Source organism: Peromyscus eremicus, chromosome 13 (genome assembly GCF_949786415.1).
Source record: "Peromyscus eremicus chromosome 13, PerEre_H2_v1, whole genome shotgun sequence".
In the NCBI taxonomy this organism is placed as follows: Eukaryota; Metazoa; Chordata; class Mammalia; order Rodentia; family Cricetidae; genus Peromyscus; species Peromyscus eremicus.
This window is the reverse complement of record NC_081429.1, coordinates 26,400,198-26,412,403: the sequence shown is the minus strand read 5'-3', so window position 1 is coordinate 26,412,403 and position 12,206 is coordinate 26,400,198. Positions and strand designations below refer to the sequence as shown.

At 42.5% G+C, this 12,206-nt stretch overlaps 1 protein-coding gene across 5 annotated transcripts in view; it reads right to left on the bottom strand.

The window, feature by feature from the left end:
- Nucleotides 1-12,206, bottom strand: part of Lpin2 (lipin 2) — a 79,121-nt gene that overhangs the window by 2,995 nt on the left and 63,920 nt on the right. For 4 of the 5 annotated variants that reach the window (XM_059277907.1, XM_059277906.1, XM_059277904.1 and 1 more), the window contains 11 exons: nucleotides 11,845-11,968; nucleotides 10,638-10,980; nucleotides 9,820-9,919; nucleotides 6,308-6,495; nucleotides 5,054-5,147; nucleotides 4,592-4,661; nucleotides 3,720-3,809; nucleotides 2,911-2,993; nucleotides 1,826-1,985; nucleotides 891-1,039; nucleotides 315-401 (listed from right to left, as the gene is read on the bottom strand). In XM_059277907.1, the coding sequence (XP_059133890.1) occupies nucleotides 315-401; nucleotides 891-1,039; nucleotides 1,826-1,985; nucleotides 2,911-2,993; nucleotides 3,720-3,809; nucleotides 4,592-4,661; nucleotides 5,054-5,147; nucleotides 6,308-6,495; nucleotides 9,820-9,919; nucleotides 10,638-10,980; nucleotides 11,845-11,968 (1,488 nt within the window). The remainder of the gene's footprint in view (nucleotides 1-314; nucleotides 402-890; nucleotides 1,040-1,825; nucleotides 1,986-2,910; nucleotides 2,994-3,719; nucleotides 3,810-4,591; nucleotides 4,662-5,053; nucleotides 5,148-6,307; nucleotides 6,496-9,819; nucleotides 9,920-10,637; nucleotides 10,981-11,844; nucleotides 11,969-12,206) is intronic. The other variant, XM_059277908.1, reaches the window with a different exon arrangement.

Below are 12,206 nucleotides of genomic sequence, written 5' to 3'. Positions count from 1 at the left end.
TCTCTTGAGCAACAGTTTCCCATGCATGCTTATGCTACCTACCCAGTAAATAAACCAGACATGAAAGTCAGCTCTCCTGATAAATCTTAGCCACAAATAGTTACAGTTCTGACGACCTAGCAAAGTTGGTGGTTCCCAGAACTTAGCTGAGTTATGACAGGTAAAACCACTAATACCACCCACACACACTTTTGAAAACAAAACCAAAAAATATCTAGGCCACAAACACACAATGTATACAGATGTATATTATTTTTCTTGAGTTCTTGGTCAAAGCACAACTGGGAAGAAGACGCATGGGAATGAGTACTTACTCATTGATAGAATGGTAGAGCTTCGCTATACCCTGATGAGTCCAGTCTTTACCCAGTTGTGGGAGAATCTGTCCCAATGCGTCAGACCTGGTAAGAGGGTGGAAACAGAAACAGGTATCAGAAACCAACATATAGGGCTGAGCATTTTCCATATTTGCTGCCAATAAGCACTAGGTGGGGGTGCAAGCTGGTTCCATCCTGACTCTGTGCAACTGCAAGGCAGTCCTGCAATAATACACCCTGAGGTGCTCCTAAAAGGGAGTTATAGGAAAGCACGGTATTTATTTTCAGGGATAATCTACTAGCACATTTTTTTTTTCTCTTATCCTTAAAATCTTAAGTTTGTCTTGTTTGAACATTAGAATTTGGGGACCAAATAGCCAAATCTTTCACATTACTTTGAGAATTCATTTGTATGGTTCCACAGACGACCTCCTCACCCATTAAAAATGACTCCATTTGGGCTGTTTTCAGGACATCTTAGGGCATATGGTTTAAAAGACACTCATTATTGCTGAGGACTGACTGCTTCCCCAACCTACACCCTTTCTGCCACCCACAGTATGCCAAGCTCACTTCGTTATTGTTCCATCGATGTCAGAGATGATGACTTTGTCATTCCAGTTCCACAGGTAAATGGTACCCTCACAGCGACAGGTGCCCTGATACTGGGTTGTAATACTGAACACCACGTCATTGGGGCCATCATGCAGCTTCAATTTTGCCTTTTATAAAAAGCACAACATTAAAGAAAGTTTAAAGCTTTACAACAGAACTCAGGGCATGTGGTTTCCTTGGTGTTAGCATGTAGCATGGCAAAAATGGTTGAGGAAGCCACACCGCTTGAGTACTGTTTTCCAATTCTAAGGATTTCCTGATAACCTCCCTATCATCCATCATACCTAAACTCACTAATCACTGCCCTGGCCACAGCCTCATGCTCAATCCAGTAAAGCCATTTCATAGCCACACTGTGTCCAAGTGAGATGTAGGAAATTGCATTTAAAATGTCACTGCTCTACTGTTATGAATCCCAAGAGACAGTATGTGGTCCTGTGCTGAGTGAGGAGCAAGAGTCACTAAAGACACCTGCTAAAAATACCCATTCCTGAGCCAGGCAGTGGTGGCGCACGCCTTTAATCCCAGCACTCGGGAGGCAGAGGCAGGCGGATCTCTGTGAGTTCGAGGCCCGCCTGGGCTACAGTGAGTTCCAGGGAAGGTACAAAGCTACACAGAGAAATCCTGTCTCAAAACAACAACAACAAAAAAAACCCCCAACCCCACCCCCAAACAAAAACCACCGAAAACAACAACAACAAAAAAACAAAACCAAAACAAAACAAAAAAAACTATTCCTTGGTTCATTTCCAGAAACTGAGGCAATAGTTCTATGTGGGCAGGAACCCAGGTCACAGGCTCCTTGAGTGGTCCTAATTGCTCACCAGGGTTTGGGGGTGCTGTTCTCCTAGAGAAGAATTTATGTAAGTACAACTCTACTGCACAATACTCACTATCTGGTCCGAGGAGAGTCGGAGAGACTTCTTATATGAAGCTGTGCCACAGTGACTCAGTGTCTCGATGGAGATGGTGTCAACTTTGATTGTTTCTTCCAACTCCTGTGACCCCTCGTCACTAGAAGTATCATTCTCTGCAGGCCTATCCAACAGCAAACTAGTCACAAACAGGCAGGGCATTTGATAGAGCTTTTATAATTCAGGATGGAAAATAAACAAGTGTCACATGTCCATAATCCCAATCTCTAGAAGGCTGAGGCAGAAGAATCTGCTCAAGCCTTGGCTATACAGGAAGACCTGGTCTCCAAAAACCAAAAAACCTTCAACCCTTTCTAGGACAGCAAGAGTTGTTTTTTCCAACACTTATCCATACCCATTTACTTATGCCTTAACTATTAGTATCACAAATTTAAAAGGCCACTATCTGTCTCCCTGTAAGTGGCATGAAGTTACTTCTGTATCTTTTAAAACATCACCGGCAAAGTAAGTATTCACTGGGCATAGCAGGAAATATTTCTGAAGTTAGAAAGTTCACTTTATACTTCTTTTCTAACAGAAAGTGAGAAGAGCAAGAAGATAAATTCCTAGACTAGGATTGCCATGTGGGAGTGAGATGAGGGTATGGGGTTGAGAATGTAAGCATACACAACATGCTCAACTCTCCTCAGGCTGAGCCAACTCCAATGCCCAAAGGAGAGGACAATGTACCCACACCCACCCTTTAGAAGCTTTTTCATGTCCTTTCTGCCACCTTAAAAGCAGGGGGAGTAGGGGTACCAGCACAACAGGTACCCCAATCATTCCAGGATCCCTTCCCAAAGTTCTGCCTTTCCTAGTAGCCTGGCTCTGTGCTGGGCACAGTAGTTAGAAGCAGTGATGTGTACTGACGTCTGTAAATTGGGAAAGGCAGTTCTTATCTACCAAGTGGCACTGACAAGCCACTCAATGTCACGTCATGTCTCTCTATAGGAAAAAGGTATTTCTGGCTAAAAATTCAGCAAAATTGCCAAGATCAACTTTGACGTAACACCCAAGCAGGACTGACAAAGTGCTGTGAGCTAGGATAAAGGACAGGGACCCACCTGGCACTGGTTGGCTCCTCAGCACTGGAAGGCAGGTCACTTGTCGGCGGGATCTCAGATTTTCCCTCTTTGCTCTCTGGCAGCTGAAAGAAAGATGATGAAGTCAGTGTACAATGTTTTCTCCAGACTTCAGCTGTCATTCTTGCTAGGAAACAAAAACCTCAACCCCAAACTGGAAACTTGAGGGACTTTCTCCACTTGAAGCTGAAGGGCAGAAATCATATATATGTCCACAAAATATAACAAACTGGCCCGTGGTAGAGACACCTGGACTCCACCACTGAAGTGACTACTGGCGCCTTCTCCTGCGTCACCTGCAGAAGGGAAGCAGTCAGAGACCACACTGGTACAGATACGCACTTGGTAAAGGCAGGACCACCACCCTCTGCTATCTGAAAAACTATAGGTGGAACTCCCAGAATTCTCTTCCTTAGAAGGCTCATTTAGTGTGGGTCTCTGGACAACTGTGCTCTCCTGCTACTTTGCTAAAGGGATATTCTGCATGTTTGTGTGTGGATCTGTGCAGAACTGTAACCTCTTGTTCACACCTGAGAGGTTACAGAAGTGCAAAGAGCACAGTTCTGGAGTCCCTTCAAGGTTAGTTCCAGCTCCACTCTCACTACTCATGCAGCTTCACCCAGCTCTGCCCACCAAGTCCAAGCTCCCTATAAACAGCAGTTCAAACATCTGTGGAAAGCCCCCGTGCAGCACCTGCATGCAGTGACTCCTCCTGCCAAACAGCGCCCGTACCCTATAGTTTCTATGAGTGGCAGACAAAGAGTTGTTTTAAATCAAATCGGAGTCATTACCTGTTTGGTCATGCTTTCTCTCTTACGCCAAAACCACCACCGACCAGATTTCTTTGGCATCTTGTCTTTAACCCAGGACTCGACCGTGGCCTGCAAACAGTCAGTGAGGGTTAACAGGGGAGATTTGGTGGTTGCAAATCCCTGATTCCTCACTACCGTCCTTGGACACTGCCTTCTTATAGAATGAGTGATGCTCTACACACCGCTCAAACCCATCTATGCTTTCAGGAGCCCAGAAAGAAAGGCAATGCACTCCTTTGCTTCAGGGCAGTTTTGTGGTGTGAACCCAGTGGACCTCAGGGTTCTGCAAGCAGACAGACAGCTTTCACCTCTTATCTTTGGAACCTGTGGCTTTTATGATACAAAAACTGATTAGGCAAACGATATCTTGTGGGTGGGCAGAAAGTTCTATGTAACAGGCATTCCAGCCACAATCTGATCCAGCCGCACTGATGTCACCTTTCTAGTGTGCACATCACCCACTTGTTGCTTCTTCCCATATTAAGAAGAAAATATTTTATGCCTCGATTCCATCTTTAACTGATGACTTAGTAAAACCTATCACTCCCATTCCTTTTGTGCTACTGGCAACTGAACCCAGACCTTCACACACTCAGGAAAGTGCTCTATCACTGAGCACTCTAAGTCTCTATCTCTGAAACTGGTCTAAATAAACACTTAACAAAAAATGAGAAAAAGTGGCAGGCCATGTAATTGCCTAGGATTTAGTGGGTGAATACAGCAGATTGGATCTCTGATATAAAATACTACACTCAAAACCTTGAATAGAACCCAATAATACAGAATATAAACTTTTGGACTGCTAGATGTTACAGATACTTTGAAGGAGGCTTCAAATGCAGACCACTCACCTTAGGCAAACTCTTCTGGAATACTTGCAAGCTAAGGATCATGGGAGCGGCCAAAGCCCAATTGTAGTAACTATGAGAAACGAAAATTGTGCAAACCCATTACACAGAGAGTCAGAAGCAAAGTAGGGTGGGGGGAAGGGCTGGGGCAGAGAGAGGGTCGGGGGACTAGAGAAAAGTAGAAAAACTATCTATCAAATTGTTCATTCTTTCCAATAAATAGATGAGCAACAGAATTTGGAAGATTTGCTTTAAGCCAAACTTCTGTGAGCTGAGCAGCAGTAAAATCCATCAAACAGAGTAACAGCACTGCAATGACTCAGTTAAAAATAAGCTGGAGCTTCAGTCTCATCTGCAAATCATTGTTTGTTGGCTCATTTATGTGATGACAAATTTTATAGCAAGGAAAACAATGACAGTTAAAAACTGTAGAGTACGTAGCAATGATCAGGCAGCGGTATTTACCGGTTATATATCCGTATTACCAGGTTCGGGTTGTCGATAAGGCCAGGGTTTTCTGCAAACTCATGGTAAGTGATGATATGCTCCATGAACTTTTCTGCAAAGGAGAGCAACCGTCAGCTTGGTGAGAGAGTGCACAGACCCTGTAGATGGTTACAGTACTCTGCACTAAAAGACTTGTGGGCTTTAAAAAAGGCTTTTAGAAGGAACTTTTCCATATTTATCAAAAGATAAATTACACATATAAATACACTTTGATATTTTTAGGACTCAACCAACCAACCTAAACCCCAAACCAACATAAAAGAAAAAAACCCCACCACCTTTCTAGCCTCCTTGCAGCCCTGCTGCCATGTGTGAGGCAGCTCTGGGCTGTTTTCACCCAGTCTCCTTTTTCACATCTTTAGTCTTTGAAGGGGAGAGGAGACAAAGGACAGTGCTAATGTGACCACGGTGTTAGTCATGGAAAGGAAATCCTGCCCTTTAGGAAAAGCCATTACAGGCCAGTGGCCAAACCGACAAAAGCCTTAATTGAAAGTGAATCTAAAGTTGCCAGGCAGGACCAGTTCTGCCTGGACTACCCAGGTCAACCCAGGCATCCTGGTCCAGTGTTGTTTAAACTACGACAGAAGGGGAGCAGATCTCGCTAATGGTACACTGCTTGCCTAGCATGTTTATTTAACACAGGAGATGGGGGAGCAAAGGCTGGAAGAACATGGCACAGACATCTCTCAAGCCTGAGAAAGAAGGTAATCCCACTTTTTGCTAGAAAAACAGACCGTCTACTCAGTGGACAGCCACTGTCCCACAGCTTCACGGTCCTCCCTCACTGAGTCCTGGGGTTTGCCAGGAAGGCAGCTGGGGGCCCCCAAGCCCCACTCAGATATTTCAGCAGCTTTACAAACACGATCAATGCCACATGACCCCACCCTGCTGCTCTGCAGAGAGCACAGCCTGTAAGTTATCAACTTCTGAGTCTGAAATTAGAGTCCTCAAGGCAGAAGTCCTCATAAAACTACCCCACACAAAGGCACTGTGAAACTCTAAGGACAAGGCCTTATGGAAAGGTACCCATACTCACACAAGGCCAGTCAAGAATTCAGACATCATACCATGTTTAAAAGCAGATTTCATTAATTTTTTCCCCTCATGCCAGTAATTTATTGAACAGAGGTTTGGGCACAAAGACAGATGTTAAAACAAGAGATGACCTGGCTACCCTCCTGAGGTGAAGACAAGCATGGCTATCCAGCATACCTTTAGAAATCTCTCCATTCTCACTGAGGCCTCCACAGAGGGAGAGAGTGACATCCGGCAAGTCCATGGCAGAGTCTGAGAGGCACTCGGTGCCGCTGTCTGCAGCTGCACTTCCCACAGACTGTGGGGACTGAGAACCAGAGAAGGTGTCGGACTCGGGCCACTGTCGGGAGCCAGGGTCTGTGTCACTGTGACAGAGGGAAGGAAGGAGAACCAAGGATTCATTCTATTTTTGCCTTAGTACATGGTCCTCTAGAACCCTACGAGGAACAGCTGGAAAATCCAACATAACTTTTGGGGTGTATGAGTGCATGATGCATACATGTAAGTGTGGGGTAACACACACACACATGAGAAGGGTAGAGCACGGTGTAAGTCAGGTGTCCTCCTCCATCACTCTCAGACTTACCTGCTCCCGGGATCTACCTGTCTCCAGCACCTAATGCTGCGGTTAGAGGCACATGAAGCACCATGCCCTTTCTATGTGGGTACCTGGGATCTGAACTGGGCTCTTATGCTTCTCACAGTTAAGTGCTCTTATCCACCAAGCCATCTTCCCAGTGACCCCACTCCACAGCCTTTTAAAGTAGTGTTTAAAAACCACACCATAAGTGACATTAGTAAGAATCTGAACACTAAGAAACACATGTAGGAAACACTTCACAAAGCCACACCCGATGGTGCCCCTGTTCACCTGGGGCCTTCCTGACTGTAATTAAAGAAGTAAAGTGAAAAGCAGTTACTTCAATCGTGAAGATGAAATAACAGACAGTTAAGAAAACTCTGACACTTGGGAGCCCTTTGATCACGGCACTCCAAGAAAAGAGTCATGGTAATATATGCAGCCTGTGGAAAATTGTTAAGTCCAAGGCTGCTTTCTTAAAACAAAACCCAAGATTTTTTCTAAATTCATCTTAACACTATCTAAAACTAACCTAATTTAAAAAGCAGAAATACTCAGGAAAACCGTACTCAGGAGGCTATCTAGAACAATGCAGACTGTCTTTACAGCAGTGAGGTCTGGACCTTACTAGTCTCATTTCTCGAGATAAGGCACAGAAAGCTTGGTGCCAGAAGGTGAGCGCATTGACCTATTGGAATGGAACATAAATGTGAAACAAGGAAATGGCACATTACATTTCTTAGTCACAAATGTTAACTACTTTTAACTTTGGTGAATATTTAGTATAATATTTGAGATGTTCAGATGTTTTTTCCTAGAAGTTAGCTCCCCCTCCTTTTTTTAGTACTGGGGATTGAACCCAGGACCCTCATGTGTGGGAAGGCAGGCACTGGGCCACTAAGTGACAGTCACTAAGTGACATTTCCAACCCAAGAAGCCAGGATTTTAAAAGTTTTGTTGAAGCAAAGCAAAACATGACCCATCTGGTGAAATTAACATGAACTTCTGAAAAAAACTCTAAGAGAGGAGGAGTAGGTGGCAGCAGAGGGTAGAAATGTAGACATGTTCTTAGCAAGAAGTTAGTTTATGTTTGGGGAAATTTTCTCTTAATAGCAGTTCACACCTTCAAACTAAGATGAAACTGACAGAGAGACTGTCTCCTCCTTAGAAATGGTTGAACAGCCAAGCCCACTGAGATATGGCAATGTACCAAACTCATGCAGTGAGGGGCAGAGAGGCAACACCCATACTTGGATAAAACCAGAAGATGGCTGTGTGTTCTGTAACTCTTGTGTTGTCTTTACCAGGCACCACCTGACTAAGCTGTGGATGTGGGAGACACAGTTCTACACACTCTCCACTAAGGCCCTTTCTCCTAACCCTGTCTGTTCCTATGTGGAGCCCTGAGACAGAAGAATGCCTGTATGTGGGCCTCCCGCCAACACTAGTGCTGGAACGCTATCCCAACAGTGCGACATGGAGCTTTATCAGTTACAGCAACTGGCATCGTTCAACCAGTAAGGGCATGTCAACATGAGGGATGCCATCTGACTCAGCATGCTGTAAATACACAGGAATGATGGGACATGTGTGAACACTAGATGCATAAAACATGACTACTTAGTAATACAGTGACAATCATGACAGAGAATACTTACTTGTAATAAAATAGTATAGGACATGTCCCTGTTTTCAGTCCTTATAAGTGTGGCTAATGAACAGACAGTAACCTTTACCAGCAGAACTATAACCAAGTATGGAAGGTCCCACTGAATCAGTGACTATTTTCTTTCCTTTGCTTTTTTCCTGTTTTGTTTTTTGAGACTGGGTTTTTTCTATTATGTAGCTCCATCTGGCTGTCCTAAAATTCGTTATGTAGACCAGGCTGGCCTCTAATTCACAGAGATCCACCTGCTTCTGCCTCCTGAGTGCTGAGATTAAAGGTGTGTATCAGTATGCCTGACCTTGCTCCCTATTTCTTAATAGGGATATTTTAAAAATCTAGTATAAAAGTAAAGTAAAAAGACTGGAAAATATAAGAGAAAGTCATAATTCTAAGAGATTACATTTTAATTTTTCCTACCCTTAAAAAACTGGACCAATTTCAATTTTTTTTATTTTTAAGAAACTATTACTTCAAATACAGGATGTGGGTATTTTAAGATAATCTAGTGTATAGAGTTAGAAACAAACTTTAAGAATCTCCTAAAAATATCTGTTAAAAAATCTTAAGTATATTTATATCATTCTCATTTTTCCATTCCAAGTAAAAATGAAGTATGTTTTCCCAATAATTCATATGAAAGAATATAATTGTGTATAGAGCACAGTAGATTCAGGCCATGTTTTCTGAGAAAATAAATTGTGTTTTATAATCAGCATACTAAGTAGTAATCCCTCTTAGGTTACAATGAACCTGGGAAGACAGTCAACATATATTGTGTTTGAGGTTCATGGTCAAGTTACTTTAAAATAATGAGGGATGGGAAGAATGGTGCTGTGACATGGCAGGGACATGGGCAATATGGGGACACAGAGTCCCCTGGATGGGGCCTTATAAGACTCAAGTTCAGAAGTGGCTTTACACTCTTCAAAGGAGTGAAGAAATTCTTTGTAAAATGTTTGTAAATTAAAATGTGGTATTTTAAAATACACAAATAAAATGACTTTCCTCAAGCACATTCAGTTTGTTATGAGTGACTATAAAGAGCACCAAACTAGGGCTACCAGAAGGCGAGGAAGGTAAAGTGCTTGCTGGGAGACTCTGACAACCTGAGGTTGATCTCTGAGCCTGCGTGGTGGAAAGAAAGAACGGACTCCGTTGTTCTCTGCCCACCATAAGTGTGCACTACAGCACTGGCACAACACACACACACACAGAGTCAAATCTCTTACGTGGGTCTCTCTCCTTATCGTACTAAATATTTCACAAACAATGTATTACTTTCAAGTCACTACAGCCAAAACAACACACACTATTTATGAGCTTCCCCAAACCTGAAGCAATAAGCAGATTTAGCTAAAAGACCATCACTCTGTTCCTCTTGCTCAGATGAAATAACTGGAGTTTCTCAAGCTGTCCACACCTCAATGCACAAACATACATTACCTTTTAGGGAAATAGAGAGCTGCCACTTCAGGCTCAAGAGCCTTTAAGTCATCAAGGTAAATGTCATCAGGTCCCTGGTGCTGACTTCTTTTGTGAACACCTGTTTTTAAAGGAGAAACACACCGGAGGTTGGAACGTGTTCTCTGTTTACAGCTCTGCAATAACATGAGGTCTTTAAACAGGATGGGACGCTAGCTGCCTGAAGCCTTGCCTGTGTCCTTGCTTGTGTCTGTTTCTTCTTCTTCTGTGTGTCTGTCAATAGCACTGTAGCTCTACAGAGATTATCTTAGGTGGCATATCCTGGGGTCTGAAAGGGTGAAATGTCACAATGTCTAGAACTTGCTGTTTGTGAGTCAAGAGATGGCAAGGAGACACAGCTGTGCACTGCACCGCGTGAGGACACTTCAGTGGATGCATACACAATGATGGTCCCTAGAGAATCATAAAGCACCTGCAAATTTCCACCACGCAGGAGCATCATAGGGTAACATGTTTGTAATGATGGTGGAGTAAATGTACCTACGGCACTGCTAGTCCTATGTTAGTATAGCATATCTAATTATTTACAGGATATAATACTTGATCACGATAAGTGACTTATACATTTATCATTATTTTAGGGCATACTCCCATCTATCTACTGAAATCTAAAATAGTGTGTCATCCTATACTGGAACAGTATCATTTCATGTTTCCTGTATCTCCTGATTGCACCAAGAGGCCAGGTTGGCTGATTTACATTGTGTAAAAACAGTACGTGAAACACTGAACTAATATACATCTACACTGATGAGATGTGACGTCAATCACACAATTACCTTTCTTCTTTGTTGGTGAGTCTACTTTAGCAGCTGGTTTGGGTTCTGAGGGAGCCTCTATTGAGGATGGGCTGGGAACATGGTCTGCATCTAACATAGATGAAATCTGAGGAGCTTCAAGAGGCAGTTGAGGAAGTTGAGTAGAAGCTGCATCGCTCAGTTGCTTACACAGGGCTCTGGGTTTGGGTTTCACTATGGTACAGATGGTATCTTCAACAGTAGCATCCTTCTCAACTTCTCTTATGAGGCTGTCTTCACTGGGAATTACCCTAAAATGAGTGTTTTCTGATGGTGTGATTGTAGCCGTCCTCGGATGATAGTCATATCTTTCTCTTTTGCTGACCTGCAAAGGTGAATTGTTTAAAATTTTACTTCAAACGAATTTATGACCTATTTCTTAATCTGCTGGGTTAGTTTTATTTATATGGTAACACATTCACTAGCTTTATTTTGTGTGAAACAGGCCACAACTGGTAAAATAACTGTTCAATGTCATGATGTTTATAAAAGTTACATTCCTAACTATGATCACAAAAAAATCAAACACTGGAGAAAATGGTATAGACAATTTTCAGAACCTAAAGCAGAAAATGCTCACTTTGAGGGGAACAGCTTATACATACATGAAAACCTCGTTCATGACCCCAGTGCTCCTTACAGCAACTTAAAACAGTCAGTCATAAACAAGTAAGTTTCTGTTCTTACAAAATTGAATTCAACAGAGGAGCTAAATGGTTTTCTTTCAAGAAATGAATCTTTCAGTACATTATTCTTTCATTATGAGCAGCTGAAAAGTTTTATGAACTTTCTCCCGCCCATGTTGGGGATGGGACCCAATGTCTAGAGCACAGTAGGCAAATTTTTACCAACTGAGCTATATCCTACCCTAACTTTAGTGATTTATTTAAAATTGCAGTGTGAAAACCCTGGTTTGTTTTAGGTATCTTAAAAATTTTTCTATAATAATTTGTAATCAACCTTATTTGTTAGGGAGAGACACAAAAGATATTGTATTCAATTATAAGTAAACGTACAGTAGATGTTAGGAAAAATGTTAATTTTTATTTACATTTTTAACCACAAGAGGGCAATGCCATCATTATATTCTGTGAGCTCAATAAGAAATTGCTTCCTTCATTTAATAGAGGAAAAGACTTTACTAGTGTTTAACCAGACACATCCTAGTCTTTCCAGTAAGCCCCAGTACCTTGGTAGACTCTGGGAACCCGCCCCAAGTCCACTCCATGTGAGACTCAGATCTGAGTAGGCTCTCAGCTGGCTTCACCTCCAGCTCTGAATCACTCTTAGGACACATTGCCTGGGAATAAGTGCTGCGAACACAGAAGAACAAAGAAAAACAAGGCTTCAGTCTTGGGGAGCTGCAGTGTACAGAGAAAAGTAAATTAAGTTTGAATATGTCAACTACAAGTACAAACACTCCATTGAGGGAAATGTCAATTACTCATTCCACTTGAGTTCTTTAATAAAATAAAAATGCCAGTTAGTGATTATTAAGGACTTTCCAGGTCTCCTGTAGACCCTTCATAGTATGTATTATTTGTTTCTCAC